The sequence below is a fragment of the Patella vulgata genome, chromosome 7 (genome assembly GCF_932274485.2).
Source record: "Patella vulgata chromosome 7, xgPatVulg1.2, whole genome shotgun sequence".
Taxonomy (NCBI): Eukaryota; Metazoa; Mollusca; class Gastropoda; family Patellidae; genus Patella; species Patella vulgata.
The window spans coordinates 22,193,826-22,210,946 of record NC_065885.2 but is presented as its reverse complement, the minus strand read 5'-3'; the positions used below and the strand labels follow the sequence as shown (position 1 = coordinate 22,210,946).

The 17,121-nt window shown below is 35.8% G+C and overlaps 1 protein-coding gene across 1 annotated transcript; it reads left to right on the top strand.

Moving 5' to 3' along the window:
- Window positions 1-6,020: 6,020 nt before the first annotated feature.
- LOC130013662 (endoglucanase A-like) lies at window positions 6,021-15,114 on the top strand. Its single transcript, XM_056102544.1, has 11 exons — window positions 6,021-6,092; window positions 6,502-6,706; window positions 6,820-6,990; window positions 7,569-7,753; window positions 8,476-8,635; window positions 9,118-9,229; window positions 9,366-9,516; window positions 9,637-9,781; window positions 11,238-11,403; window positions 11,598-11,788; window positions 14,965-15,114. The coding sequence occupies exons 1-11, from the start codon at window positions 6,087-6,089 to the stop codon at window positions 15,039-15,041; spliced, it is 1,569 nt and encodes a 522-aa protein (XP_055958519.1). The 5' UTR covers window positions 6,021-6,086; the 3' UTR covers window positions 15,042-15,114.
- Window positions 15,115-17,121: the final 2,007 nt, after the last annotated feature.

The following is a 17,121-nucleotide window of genomic DNA, read 5'->3' as shown; positions in this document are numbered from 1 at the left end:
TTTTTGCTGTCACCATCAACTGATGTTTCAACTTAAAAATATTGTTATATGCAACGATTTAAAAAAAACTCGTTTAAGTTGTCACTACTACTACAGTACATGAACCAGGTTTCATTAACAGATCACTAAAAGTTGTATCAAACCATAGTGGATGGGTTTTTATATTTGTTCCAATGTTCATTATATCGCATATCATGTCTTAGAACACCAGTGGGGTCATTCAAGATGACAAACCGAAGTTTCATATCGAAATGCTCTACGTGTACATACACAGTCTTTTGCTAGGTAACCGAATTCATACCCCCATATACAGCGAATGCGTCGTTCAGACCCTGTTAAGCCATGCTTTCCTTGTCGTTCTGAGATTTTACTGTAGTAGTGCCGAAGTGCTGTTTCTGGGGTTTGTAGCTTATTCCAACACTAACGACGAAAACTCAGATAAATAGTAAAAATTGTACTTTTAATAAACGATTGTCCAAAACTGGCTAACGGTCACAATAACGAGATAGGTATCGCTAGGGCGAGCCGGTCACCAGACTAAAGTTACAGTAGAATATAGAAATACAAGCTTAGGATTAAAATTATTATATAATAATATTTGATCAGAAATGTTAAATTATACATAGGAAACAGATGTTTAAATACAGAAGAAGATATGGACATGTCAAGGACGCGTGTTAATTATAATTACGTAATATATATCGTTATATTAAGTATAAACCCAAACAGTTAAAAAACTTGAACGATTAGTGAGATATCAATTCGGACATTGGTCAATTGCTATTTTGACTAAAATTAAATAGTAATAAAATATATAGAAAGACCTACTATAACAGGAGCATCCATATGATGGATCTTCAAAAACTCCAATCGGAAAACGGTCAATGTATCATTTTCACAAAATCCGGTATGCAAACGGAATCGAGTTCGTGAGTTCCCCTAGTAACATATATTATACTACTCTCGTTGTGTATATCTTGAATGTTCTACTTTTCTGCACCGAAGAAGCGAATGGAGAAGGGCATATATCCATAAGTAAAAAGTTGAGCATGTCAAATTAAAATACCCATGATCATTTCATAGTGACGACGAGCGACAGTGTCCTACTCTTATATCGAATTCCAACTGCCAAGGGATCTTTTACGTGCACGCCAATTTGTACACGGGACCTCGATTTTTCGTCCCATCCGAACGACTAGACAGCTGTCCTTGTCAGACCCTCCGTCCTGCATCACTGACAAGGGGAAACCACGCCGGAAAATCGGGATGAACTTTCTCGGCCAATGCAGGGATCGAACACCCGACCTCCAGGCTAGCGAGCCAGCGTCTTACCCACTTAGCCACGTGATTCCCAACCAGAAAGCAGCATTGCAGCTTATTATGTGAAGGACCGTCCACATTCAGAACGTCCCCCAGTTACATCACATTTAAAATACAGAGCACTTTTACGGCTGGTAAGACGTTTCCTATTTGCATCCAGCACAGCCCTAACGCGTCAATGACTGCCACATCGCCGTATAAGCACAAGAACTGTAAAGAACCGGTTATGGTGAAATTAATGGATGAAATCCTACAAACAGAATAACATTACTAACTGACCGGTAACATCCTAAATGCCAAGAATAGGTTATTATTTTGTAGGCTGAAAATAATGAGACTTATTTTGTTTCATCAAGGTACGAAACGTAACAAAATACAAGTAATAGCTAAAGTACATAACAAATTAAGAAGTATACAAATGAAATGGGCCATAATCAATACTCCATAATTACATTGTTTGTGGCGTGATATAACCAACTCCAGTGCTGTTTGCACGGCAAACACCGGAATTGTTTGAGGAAAATCAAAGTGTACAAGTTATTCATATATTAAACCACTTTCAGTTAAACATTGTATTCAATGCTGTCATTTAGACTGGTAGAGCTAGTTCTCCTGTACCTTTAACTTTCGGCTGTAGCTTGTACAGATGACATATACCTTATCGCAAAAATGAGATAGTGGACTATAAATGTCGAGCATAATTTAAATTGATAATATGCAGGATCTACGAAATGGAAAGGAGATTTAAAGGAGCTAAATCTCTAATATTTGGGACCTAGAAATTGACACAAATGGGTCGCAACGCATATGACATGTCTAGCCTCGTTCGTCGAATCTCATGTTACAAATGGCTCTGACAAACGCATTATGGCACACGATTCGTGAACCAATGGTAAAATGTTTGTTTTGTCGTAAATATTGGATAATAGACGCCAGTCTTTTCCCGGTAAGATCACAACATCAATGTTGATTTAAATTGACAAATACTTCTCTTTTTCAATGTCGAAGACTTTGGATCATATTATGATGATTTTAGCTACTTTAAGAGCACCATGGGGCAAGGGAGCGTATCACTCGCAACCATTTATTTTCGGGTTATAAAAACAGAAATTAGCATTATTTTGTTCGATCTAAGTCATGAATGCGTGTGTTGTGGAAGGGGCGTCACCTATGTCCAAAAATCTGTGCACTATACCAGAAAAATACCCTCATTGCAAATACTAGTTAGCTGGTTTTTCATGTATAGATTTGTAAAACTTTCACGGCAATTAATTTGTATGAACTCACTTTAATTTGATTTACGGTTGTCTTTTTCATGAGGTGAGAAGTTTCTTCAGGTTCTACACGTTGTCAAATGAACGACTGAGAATTTGTAGCTAACACTATTAACCTTACACCATTGACTAACGAACCTAGCCCATTTTCTAATGACATGTATTTGTCATTAAATCGCACAAGTGATCACTAATAAACATTATGTATATAAAATGAAAACTTCAGTTATCTTTTTTTCATGAGATGGGAAGTTTCCTCATCTGGACTCTACGCTGTCAAAAGAAAGACTGAGACTTTTTTAGTTAACACTGTTAACCTGATACATAGACATCAAGGAAATAAATGACATCATTAGCCCCTCAATCAATTTTCGTCCGACTAGCTGGTTCGACGAATTTATCATGTTCTGAATCCTTTTTAAAATCATAGCTGCTGCACCAATGCCATTACGTGAAAGATGACATACTAGTTTAATTCTACTTTAGCCGTCTTAGGTATTTATTCACATGACAAGCCTATAATCAACTTTCGATTGTCAAGTACCATTACTACGATAATCAGTGCCGGACTGGGCCCACCTGTCCACCTGTCCGTGACAGGTGAGCCTAAATTCATATAAAAAAGTGGGTCTAAGCCTATAAAGAAAAAAGAAAAAAGAGAAAGAAAAAAGAAAAAGAGAAAGAAAAAAGAAAAGAGAAAGAAAGGAGAGGGGAAGGAAAGAAAAGAAAGAAAGAAGGAGAGGACAAGACAGGACAGGACAGGACACGGGACAGGAGTAAGAAAACTCAAATTCATCTAATGATAGTGCTGCTCTTAGGTCATTCCGTTATCTGATTGTATCAGAAAATCAAAAATTTGCCTTTTTCTGCTTTGGTCTGAAATGCTTGGAAAATGGGTTTGCGGTTGTCAATTTTCAAAATTTTTCTGGGAGAAGAACCCCCCACCCCCGAGCCCCTTTCGGCGCGTACTTGTGTGGGCCTTGGTCAATGACCTGACAGGTGGGCCTTCGACCCATCAGTATGCACTGATGATAATAAACTATCTATGCCACACCTTCAAACAGTAATAACTTTGCCTAGAATAAAGTGATCTGAATGAAACTTTCAACAGATTTAATTTTCATTATCTTTTTTTTTAAATTATTACAGCAAGAACGGTCAGCTCTTTATCTAAATCTCTAAGTGTGTGTGTGGGTGGGTGGGGGGGGGGTTGCACTGATAGTTTCAGTTATTTTGTTGACCTTGGTTATACAACATCAGTGAGCCATTTTTTTTATGTCGAATGTACCTAGATATGTAGGAGGGTGTAGGTCAATTTAGACTATTCTACAGATAAGACTTGAGAATATAAGCACATGCAACCTCATTTATTAGAGAACAGAGAAGAACGCTGGCGGCAAAGGTAAAAGTCTTGTACAGTTGCACTAAACTTTTTAAATAGAAATTTCGTCTAAACGCTTAAGATAAATAATAAATAATTCATTATATAATTTCTGTTGTATATATATATAATGTCATTATTTATGAAAAGTTCCTAGACTAGAGAAAGGTACTTTTAAAATGTTTTAATGTTATTAAACCAGTGTTGAAATCAGTTTGTGTCGGCATATCTTTTATCGTTTTCATCGTTTACAGTGAAATATAGAAGTGCAGCTTTGTGCTACTATTATTTGTGAGTTGTTTTTAAAAATATTGAGAAATAGTATAAAAGCTAAATATATATAACTTATCAATCATTTTAAAAACAACTTGGCACCTTAGTTCTATGAAATTGTAGACTTTTTGTTATAAATTCAAAAGGCTGTCACCAACTTTCACATCCGGACTCCTACGTTAACTTCTTGCCGCCGACGACAAAAAGTGTTCACACCTTATACACATCAAGAGGATGTACAACGATTAATCTTCCCGGAATAATCCGCAGTCATCATCTTTGAGTCATTTCACAGTTTTATTATATTCTTTATCTTTTCCAGATGAGGATTTCGCTCTTCCTTTGGACTCTAGTGTCAGTTACCCTAAGCACTTCTGAAGCTGAAACTCCGCTTCCTGTTGAAATTAGTAACCATTGGAGTGGTGGTTTTCAGGGGAAATTTTGTGTGCCAGTCGTGAAGGAATTGACATCTTGGAAGGCAGATTTAATATTTGACCAAAAAATAAATTCTTTGGAGGTAGTTTATCTTAAATGCCATATTCTTTAAGACAAATCCGAGAATACATTGGCTGCGTCAAAACTAATTCAAATTTGTTTCACGAAACACGAAACTGCTTAAATCTGAGCAGTTTCGAAATAGCAAAATGCATAATGTTATAGCACAATAGGCTGATCTGTGTACACGACGTGTAAGATATGCACCGGAATATCAAGTGTACACAAAAATCTAACTCAAATCAATTTCCATTTCATTATCCCTATCCTAACTCCATTTGGCGCGAGATAAAGGCTAATGGTAGGGCCAGGGTCTGGTGTGGTGAACATTTTAATAATTCACATGGAAAATCAAAGAAAAACAATTATTGAAGACGGTATAGTATAGTAAGGGGTCCAGCATTGTGCATTCTCCCTCTTCCTTCTTGCCAGCCGTTCCCGATCTGCAGGCGTAGGGTCTGAAATATTTCACTTTAAAGACGGTCTTGATTGATTTTGTTCATTTACGGTAATATGTAATTATGTATTTGTTATTAGTGGACTTTATCTTTAAATATTTGGTTTTGCATAGGTATGGACAGCTGAAATTGCTGAAAGTAAGCCTGGAGGTAAAGAGTTCGTACTGACGAATAAACCATGGAATGCCGTTGAACACGTTGGGGATCAAATCTGTGTAACATTTCTTGGTCATGGAGATGGCGATATTTCACCTAAAGCTACAGTAATAATTGAAGGCATGGATGTCAGTATTCCACCAACTCTTAGTCCTGGCTCCACTGGCGTCACTGACTCCACTGGTCCCAGTAAGTACACCCTTTATTTACAGCTATATAACACATCGTTGTACAAGTAAAGGTAATATCAAAAGACTAACGATGCAAAATAAAAGAGGAACATTGTTCTTTCTTACAAATTTATAAACCACACTACCTTTGCCTCAACTCCATGATTCTTCTATTGTCCACGGCATATATCTGACTGATGAGCATTATCTTTCATGGCTAATATAGTTTAGTGTTGCTGCCTTAGACATCCGCTGAACGAAGCAGACAGGCTGTCTTTTGTATTGAAATATACATCCCCGTCTCAATGAAATAAACACTTTAAACATAGTTTTTACAAAATATTAAAAATAATAAAACAAAAACCCAAAACATATAAGTTATTTCGTTTTTCCAGCTTCTTCTACAGGCCAGACCGGAACCATTCCTGCCACTGGACCATACAAGGTGTTCAATGACTGGCCAGAGCAAACCCGGGTGGAAGGTGAATTTCAGTTTCCTGCTGGGAATGGAATCAATGGTTGGGAAGTTAACATTACCTTCGCTGAATCTGTAACATCCATGGAGGTACATTTTCATCACTACATTTTACTTGTGAACATATCTTTCTAATACAACAGAATAAATTTACAATACGCATTAGTTGCAACAGCAAGTATTGTTTTGAAAACAAAAAAATAGTAAATGTGTCCGTCGTTCAAAAGCTTCATCGGTGTGTTCTATCTTAACTATTTGTATAACGAATAAAGTTTTAAAACAAGCCTGTAATCAGTCGAAAATTTAAACTCAGAAACTTCCGTTTAGTTTTTCAAACCTCATCGTGCATTACAGTGGGTAAAATTCACAGACGACAAACTGCTCAAATCAACCAATCATAATCTGAAAAAAGTATCTTGATACTAATCTGTACTATATCCTCTTTTATTCCTGTTGTATAATAATAGTATTATTATTATAATAATATTTTACTATATAGATTGCTTTTGCTGATGTTCTAAATAAGTCTGCTGACGGAAAGGTTTGGACTGTTGTTAATAAAATGGACAAAGGATTATACGATGCTGGTTCCACGGTCAAGATGCGATTCTTCGCTAAATATACTGGAACTAAAGCTCCTGATGGCATGGCTTATCTCACAAATCTAGGTGTCGACAGTCAAGTACTGCCCGCGTTACTAAATAGTAAGTACTTAAATCATGTATGATGTACTTTTGTGTTATTACCTTTAAGGCAACTTTTTTTTTAAATCAAAGAGCAAAAATAAATGACCAGTATACATTTCGATGAATTTTAGCTGGATGTACCAAATACAACTACGATGATGTTATCAGAAAATCTATCTTGTTCTACGAAGCTCAAAGATCTGGTAAATTACCAGATAACAACAGAATACCATGGAGAGGTGACTCTGGTCTACAGGATGGTAGTGACGTTGGGGTTGATTTGACTGGTGGCTGGTATGACGGTAAGCTGGTCAATTGGTGTGTCTCTAGCGTGGTTTACATGGGGTCCGTGTCCTACTTGTGGTACATTTTTATCGATGGACGACAAAGGTGGGGAGCTACGGTGCCGAAGTGGGTAAGACGCTGGCTCACCAGCCCGGAGGTCGCGTGTTTGATCCCTGCATTGGCCGAGAAAGTTCATCGTTCGGAAGGAAAAAAACGAGGTCCCGTGTACACATTGGCGTGTACGTAAAAGATCCCTTGGCAGTTGGACTTCGATATAAGAGTAGGCCATACTCTTCATTAGCCTAGTCGGAGCAGAGCAGTAGGACGTTAAACCTCATTTCATTTTATTTCATTTCACGAAAAATGTCCGTTGGACTATGATTTACGTCTTGTAACAGAGAATTATATTTTAAGAAGGCCGTGATGCACTTACGTTAATGGTTGAGTAATTTATAAATCCAACATCAACAAGAGTGCGGTATGCCCGATTAAAACCCGTTGTTCTATTTGAGGAATACAAAAAGATATACCATTAACGACTGGGGTATTACTTATTTACATGATAAATTGAAACATGTTGGATACCCTTTTCTAGCTGGAGATCACGTTAAATTTGGTTTCCCAATGGCATATTCTACCGCAATACTTGGATATGGGTTACTTCAGTGGAGAGATGCCTATGCAGAAAGTGGTCAATTGGATTGGATGTATGACTCTATTAAATGGCCTTTAGATTATTTCCTGAAAGCTCACACAAAACCAGAAGAGTTGTATGTTCAGGTAAGACGGTAGGTTAACATCCTCCTGCCAGTTATTTACACTATCCTATCTGACGCACCAACCGTGCTGTGACTTAAAAGGCAAGCCGCGATGTTTTATACAACTGTTATTGACATACAACACTTGTATGATACACTTCAGGGGTGGTTCCAGAAGCTGAATTCTAACATCAAAGTCCAAATACACTAATGGGCGACCCTTAGAGAGTAAACACAGAATCTGAATTATTCACTAAATCAGTTTTTACAAATACTAGTTATACCTAATAAAGAAATAAAGACTCTAACAAAGATGTCTTAAATACACACTTCTACCCACAGAGATGAAGGCACCATTGTTCTGTATACTAGCCTGAATTGAAAACACCGTAGAAATTAAGCTGATTTATGGCTGAATGACATTGTGGTATAATAATTATAAACCATGATATTTTCTCCCGAAAGCTTTATGCCGTCCAAAGATGCAATTATGTAATTTTATAAAGACAATTATCGCAATTTGATGCATTTGATAGATCAATTCTAAGTTTAAGAGATGCCTAAATGACAAATTCGTGTCGTACCCAGAACATAAGTACTTGGTACTACTTCAGGTCGACATTTGGTCAAGCTACGCCCTCTTTGATATTCTGGCAGTAATTTTGCACAAATCACTGTCAAGATCAATATAGTGCTCGAATTACCCCTTTGATTGATGACATGCCTACTGTTGCTGTTTTTAAGGTTGGTAATGCTGGTGCCGATCATGGTTTCTGGGGAAGACCAGAAGATATGAAAATGTCCAGACCAGCTTATAAAGTCGATGCTACTCAACCTGGAAGTGACGTAGCACACGAAACTAGTGCCGCGTTTGCTATAGGCTATATGATTTATAAAGACAAGGGTATTTATGGCTTATTCGATATACTCTCAGTACCTATCTCGGTGTGAATTTGACACTCAAAGTTTTTTATAAATGGTTGGGAACAACTTATAAATACTAACACTGTAAAACGACCATACCAATAGTCTCTATCTATCTCCCTTGCTCTGTAGATTTATTTATATTTGTCTATAATATTGATTAGTATATACTCATATATGGTCATATGTAATCCAATTATATCTGTAATGGAATATACACGTTATAACTTATATAATAAGATAGAACATCACCCACCCATTACATTATTAAAATAAGGATAGACTTATATCTGTCTGTATTTCCCCAGTCAATTATTAAAAAATATAACCACCACAACCTGCCATTTATCCGACTACCAGCAATGTTAGTTTAATTAGTAAATGTCATTTAAATAATTTTAGCATCGTTTCTGCATGACTTATAACTTACTACCCAAATAACAAATTACTATTTACTTTCAGATCCTGCTTATGCTGCTAAATTAAAGGAACATGCTACACAACTATATGATTTTGGTATGAAATATAAAGCTCGTTATACAGATTCTGTTTCCGCAGCCTCTGGATTTTATAGGTAAGCACACTAATTACATCGTCGGGTTGGTGGGGTGGAACCATGCTAGAAATCACAAGCCGGCTGTGCTGATTAGGGGAGAAGTGTTCTAATGCGTTTTAAAAATAGAATTAAAAACCTGTTTCATTTTTTTTAGTTCTTCAAATATGACAGATGAACTCTGTTGGTCATCACTGTGGATGTACCAGATGACTAACGATTCTAACTATCTAACAGAAGCCGAGAAATGGTTCCAACCCGGTCCAGCTTGGGGAATGTCATGGGACGATACTCAAGCCCCAAATCAGGTAACATTGGTACTTCAAAGTACCGATGCCTCATTTTAATCAATAGGAATCATTTGCTAACTGGAAACTCTATCACTGCGAAAGATGGATCTATTATATTGTTTTGTATGTGTATTGTAGGTTTTATTATATCAGTTTACCAAGAAAGATATTTATAAACAAGCTGTTGAAGAAACATTTAAATACTGGATGCCTGGTGGAACAATAAAATATACACCAAAAGGATTGGCGTGGAGATTACAATGGGGGTCTCTTAGATATGCATGTAAGAATTTTATTTCCGAAATAAAGACGTATGTAAACTTAGATTTAGGTGATATTTAGCAATGGGGTGTTCTATCCATCTAATTTAAAGAAATATAAAGGTGGAATTGTTGATTTATAAAATATTGAAAGAAGGAATAAGTTTAAAACAGAACATTATGATGTGGCTGATTTGGAAGCAATACGTGTATTATAGTTCTGTCTTGAGGTATGTAATATAATGACAATTCAACCAAGCCATTTATATATGTTACAGTCAATGTCTATAATCTGTTATTTTGTATAATGACTGAAATCTGCAGTCAATATCTAAAATAAATAATTCACTTAGGAAATAAACTGACTTAAATATAAAGCCGAGAACTTAACAACTTGACTAAAATCATCTGTCAAATAGTTAGAGTTTATTCAGGATGCAGAAATAAAAATATAGGGTCTTGTAATCTATATTGATCTTCTCGTTTGTGCCCACTCCCATGATGTTACGTAGATTACTTCTGCCATCTAGTGGGATTACAATAATCACATTGTAACACAGATTATCAGCTAAGTGTTCTACTGCCCTTCTCTTCATTTCTCTCTGATTTTGACATTTTCTTGTTCCACTGCTGCGCTTTTGCGGCTTTGGGTCCAATGGCAATTGCTGTTCTTCTGAAATTGGCCATATTATGTAAAACGTTTGTCACCAACCTAGCCAAGCAACTGTCATGTCCTAAATGTTACAGTTCCGCCACTGATCCGTGGCTCTACGAATAACGGAACTTCACTACCGGAACAATAAACAACAATAAAAGTTGAACTAATTGGCTTGCAGCCAGTTTGGAAGTCAAAGGTATCAGCACTTAGTTAAATGTTGGTACACCTTTGTCCAATGGTATGAACATCTGACCATAGACTGTATATCAATCAAATATTCGTGCAAACATGATGCAAATTCCATTAGTTGAAATTCGCCTACGTTTCACTTGACACTCAAGACGCAGATATGTGTAAAGTCAACTGCTTCACGGGTCATGTTAGCTTAGTCGTCTTGTCTCTACTGCCATCTAAAATATATTATTTCTTGTCAATATGGGCAAAGAATTTCCGATCTCATTTTACACATTCACTGACAGTTTCATTTGACTGGATATAGACAATATCTGTAACATGTTATATATATATACGCCAAGCTTAAAAGGGGGAGACTTTAGTTGTTTTTCTCTTCTGCATTATCAAACGTTGCGGTATTTCCAGAGAAGCCAATGACCTATGAAACTAATGAACTTAGTGATTGCAGTAAACGAAAGATACTATAAGCTCATGGGTGTGCGTGAATCAAATCTGTTTTGTATATTGTTAAGAAGTAAAACTGTACTGGAAACAATTGACGGACATAATTTATCTCAGATCCCAGTCGATTATCCTTTATTTCATGTTCGTTGCAGTATAACTTGTATCTGGTATATATCTTTCAGCTAACATGGCGTTGGTAGCTTTAATGGCTGCTGAAGCCGGAATTAATGCAGAGAAATATAGAGTCTGGGCTATGTCACAGATTCATTATGCTTTAGGTGATACAGGTTTTAGTTACGTCATTGGATTTGGTGATAAATATCCTTTAAGACCCCATCACAGATCAGCGTAAGTAACCTTTACCATTCCGTTTAAACTGCACTACCCAATTTTGTACAAATCGTAATAATATGTATGTAAGACAATTGTGGCAGATCTCGATGAAGTTTTTATTTATTTATTTATTTATTGATTTATTTGGGGGTGTTTTTGAAAGAATTCTATATTTGCCTACAATGTTGTTTTATGTTGCCGGTTTTCAGATCATGTCCTTGGGCACCAGCCCCCTGTTCTCCAAATACTGTCCATAGACCACAGCCTAGTGTCCATACACTCTATGGAGCTTTAGTTGGAGGTCCTGATGCCGGTGATCAATATAAAGACACCAGGGAGAATTATATTAATAATGAAGTTGCCACTGATTATAATGCTGCTTTCCAAGGAGCCGTAGTTGGTAATGTAGATTTTATCTCACAGCTTAAAAGAGCTAAGTCTCTAACTCAATATTTTCCATAATATTCAAAATCAAAAACACGAATTAGAATTCAATATTGGTCAATTTCAATCAATATATATGTTGTTATCTTGTCTTGAAACTATAGGATCCTAATATCCAATATTTAAGACACAATTAACATTTTATAATTAGTACATGAGTCGTGTACCCTATGGTTTGGGGTGCCATTTTGTAATGAACAAATAAAAACATATCCTACAACACAATGTGGAAGTAATTAGTAAAGGGTGATTTACAAACGACAAAATAATAATTTAAAAAACGTGTTGAATGCACTAAGCTGGCGTTCAATTTGAACTTTGCACATATTTCACCGAACATAATTGATTAGAAATTACAATATTTTATTCAATAATTGAATATAAATCACTTTACATACATTCATTCATTTTTACACAAATATGTGCTTTTAGAACCATTTTTGTATATTTCAAGGTTCCAAAAATAGACCTAAATACCCTTTATATATGCAGTGTGTTGTTCCTTCAAATGTTGACCAATTTTAGCTCTTTTTAAAAAAAATCTGAATCGACATTCATCAGCATGAATCGTGTTTGATCAAATTTTGCAAGGGTCTGGTGCGGATTCGCTCTATTTGAATTGAGTGGTTACGAAATTTTACTAACAAGTATTTAATACACGATGGGTTCTGTTCCATCCGACCCGTTAAACACTTATACCCCCGTCACACCAGAGTGGCGTCCTTACTCTGCTACGGCGACGGAAGATGGTCTCAGAGCGCGTCATGAGCGCCATAAGCGTGGTAAAAGCTTATATGTGGAAACGCCAGATATCGTGCTGTGGTCGCCATTAATGATCGCAGAGTCACGGCGTTTGTTTTTGGCATGTTCAAAAAACGTCAAGTTTCTGCGATCTGACCAGAAAAGCTGCGAGAAAGCGACTTTTTTCAAGTTTGTGATTTTTTTGGACATTTTCTCGCGTTGTGTTCACGTTTGCCGGCGATCTTGTGCAGTAAGGACGCCTACCCGGTCTGACGGGGGCATTATGTCCTCCGAGGTCCACGGGGCTGAACAGTGCTGGTGTTTCGTGTTTGTGACCTATGTCGTTCTATACGCTATCGTCAATAGGAGATACACACTGGGATCCTAGCTGTTTCCTCCAGCAGAGTAGATGATTATCTATCCATAAAAAAGCCCATCACGCTTTGTTGCCGAGATCCACCCCCACATATGGACTATATCTATTTGTTAAGGCCAGCTCAATTTTCGTCAAGGTCGTCGAGGTATAAATATGGTCAGAACACGAGATTGTTGGCGAGATTGTAGGTAAGGGTAAGCACTGGGGCTAGGTCTGGGTTAGGCTTAGGATTAGCACTAGCCCTGTTTACATCTCGTGATCTTTGACCAAACTTGAAGTTGGCCTTATCAAATAGATCTAACCCCACATGTGGTAACAATTTAACCAGCATGACCCTGGAAATGTTTTAGGCCATCAATTTTATGTCTTAGGCCATTGCATAATGCTTCGTCATTGCGGTTCACCCCCACATGTGATTGTAAAATTAACTTGCATGACCCTGTGAATGTATTAGACCATCGAATGGTTTCCTGTGCACAGGAGCAATTTTCTTGATATACATTATTAAAATTTAACAGTCACCTAGGAAAAGAGAACTAAGGAAAAAATTCAGATTATATTTTATATATATTTAAAATCATAGCAATATACATTTCTGTCATCATATATTCTCATAAAAAATTATATGGTGTATATTCTACAAGTCCCAGTAGCTCCTTACAATACTGTAAATAGAGATATTGTGATAAGCAAGGTATGTAAAATAGAACTTTGTACACTGCCTGGAACAACTGAGATTTTAAAACATATACCATCTTATACATAATTTAATTATGTCTTTACCATAGAAACTTTATTGCCAAATATCAATATATAAAATATAGAATTTGATATAATACATAACCGCCATTTGAACCCGGCCTAGTATGGCTACATACATACTGATGTCCAAAAGAAAGTATACACACTAAAAGTATGACTAAGTTTTGTTTAGATTAAAAACATTTGATAAAGCATTACCGAGTTTGTCTCTTGCGTCCAAAATCAACATTTCTAAGCAAAAAAAAAGGTGAAACAAATTGACTTCTACCCAAATACCGTATACCATGGAAAAACGACTTTGATTGATGCAGCACAAAATGCACAGTGTATACTTTCTTTTGGGCATTAGTATATATATTATATCAAGCTATTTCTATTCATAATCTACTAGTCAGCCATTTGATGACACACAAAGAAAGATACAACAGGTGTTAATTGATTAAAAAAAAATAACATTGATTATATCACAAAGATTAAATAATACACCGGGAGTGTGCTAAAAAGATCTATATGATCTACATTTAAAAGTAAGAACATATTATGTACTTGTCCAATGAATATATCTAATATATTTGGCCAGGTAAATTCTAAGTATTTCTAAGAATCTTATTTATCAACAACACACAAAAAGAAAGTGTTTCTAACAATCTTTCTTATCTACAACACATTGAAGTTTGTATTAAAAATCACATAATCAGACTGTTTCTAACAATCTTTATAACCTACAACACACTTAAGCTTAATAATAAAATAATAATCGTTTTCTCTAGTGCTGAACATTCAGTCAGACTGAATATGATTATAAAAAAAACAACATACATGTACATAAAATAAACAAAAGAATACAACGGAATAGTCAAGTTACAATATAAAAATGGAAAGTTAAATTAAAGCTTAAATTAAAAATCACAAATAACAAAGTGTTTCTAACAATCTTTATAATCTGCAACACTAACTTTAAACTAAAAATCAAAAACACAAAGTATTTCGAACACAAATCACAGATATACTATTATGATATGAAATAAATATCAAAGTTATATCCCTTCTTTATACTATCATTCCTCATATAAGTTTCAATTACACTTTGAGCAAATATATCTGAATAAGATTGATCCATCTAATCAAGCTCATTACATTGTAACTCAAAATGGGATTTAGAAATCAGCGTTAAAATATTGTCAAGCCATGTCTCTAGAAACAACAGCGTTTACAAATGTATGGGAAAAAATATTTCTCAATCTCTTTTTCAGGTTTGAGATCATTGATTTTAAGAAAGATCCATCCTGAGCAGCTAGCAGGAACTGCTAAATGTAACTTTTCAAAGTGATAACCCATCTAATGTATCCTCGATTATTTGAGAATTGTTTTCAATGAATCTTACATATTAAAATATTTTCTATATTTAATTTTTTTGCTGTTTGTGCAATAGAGCAGCCAATTCAATCCCCACTGCCCTACTTTGTTAAATTTTTGTAATGTAATGTTTTTGATGGGCTTGGTGTCCTTGAACAGGTGTGTGGGGGTGATTTGTTTTGGTCTTGAAAGCAGACTTCTGGGCATTTAATATGTCTACTCTCAATTTCCATTAGTTTTTTTCATTAAGATATAATTATGTATTTGTGCAACTAAACACCCACCCACTGTATACCCACCCCTATCATCCAAGCTCACAAGATGTCATGTGTAATACTTCAAATGACATTGTTGGCACACAAAGTAGTTTATATATTAGGCAAAAAATAATATCTCAATCAACTATCTAATTAAACATACATCTCAAATGCCCAGAATTCTGTGACTACAAATTTTACAATGCTATATACCGAAATCTAACCCAAAGCCCATTATTTATTTGGAAACAAGTCTGATTAGGTTGGTTTGGACTAATAGTAGTATTAAAAAGATTGAGATCTAACTATCTATCTATTATAACAAATACTGCACACTCAGTTATAACTAGTAATCATAATACAAAGTTGTCCATGAATCTGCTCAGACTAAAAAATGGTTCATCAAGTGGACATCATAATAATAATAATAATAATAATAATAAAAATAATAATAATAATTAATGTTAGTGCATTACAATATTACAATGATCACCATTATGGAATATTTTCATAAGGTGTACCTATTTATTTGTTGTTATTTTTGTTGTAATCACATACCAAGAATTATTTTTGTTGAAGTCTAGTTATATTAAAGGAAATGGAAGCTTATAATTACCCTATTTCCGGTTCGTTTCAGAATGGATTAAGAACCCTGCAATGATGTAATATATTAAGCGCCTTGGCCACAGATGTTATTGTATTCACTGTTATTAACAACCCCTAATTAAACTGGGGTTTTTAATGGTTGTTTACAGTAAACTTGTTAAATGTATAAGTTAAAACTGAGTCAAGAACAATATGAAAATGAATGGAAAGACAACTGATTGAAATCAGATGAAGAGAATGAAATATGAAATAGCTGCAATGACTGTAATATGACACGAGGCGAAGAGGCGAAGAAGGCTAGGCGTTGGTTATGATTTGCCAAATTTACAGGCTTAACATTAACAAAAAAAGTAGGCATGCACCAAAATAAATAGTTGTTGTCTTTACTGTATAAGGAATAAATATGCGAAGTTCGAAGATAATCCATTCAGAATTGCTGCCTGTAGACGATAAATACAAAAATTGGGCGTGGCTCTGCCCCTAGGGGGTGGATATGGAACAATATAAATAGGTACCACCCTGTTATTGAAATAATTGATATGCTGAATTATAACAAAAATTGTTAATTATTGCAACCTGTAGAGTATTTACAGATAAAAATTTAAAAAAACGTGGGTGGGGTACCACACCCCTGGGGATCGGGACATACACCAAAATAAATAGTTGTTATCCTTACAGTGTAAAGAATGAATATGCCATGTTCCAAGATGATCCATTTAGATAAACACAAAAATTGGGCATGGCTCAGCCCCTGGGGGTCGGAACATGCAGTTATCTTTAGGCTATAAGGAATACATATGCCACGTTCCAAGACGATCCATTAGGAATGGTGGCCTGTAGGCAACACACAGACACACAAAACCAAAATGGGTGTGGCTCTGCCTCTAAGGGTTGGGCATGCATTACAAACTATAGGGATGTTCCTTGGGGTAAAAGGAATAAGAATGAAAAATGTCAAGATGATAAGTTCAGAAATGTGGCCGGTAGATGACAAACAAATACAAGAAATGGGTGTGTTTCTGCCCCTGAGGGTCGGGCACCTGAGGGTATAAAGTATAAGTATGCAAAGTATCAAAATGATACATTAAGAAATGCAGCCTGTAGATGACAAACATACAAATACAAGAAATGGGCGTGGCTCTGCCCCTGGGGGCCGGGCATGCACCAAAAGCAATAGGGATCATCCTTAGG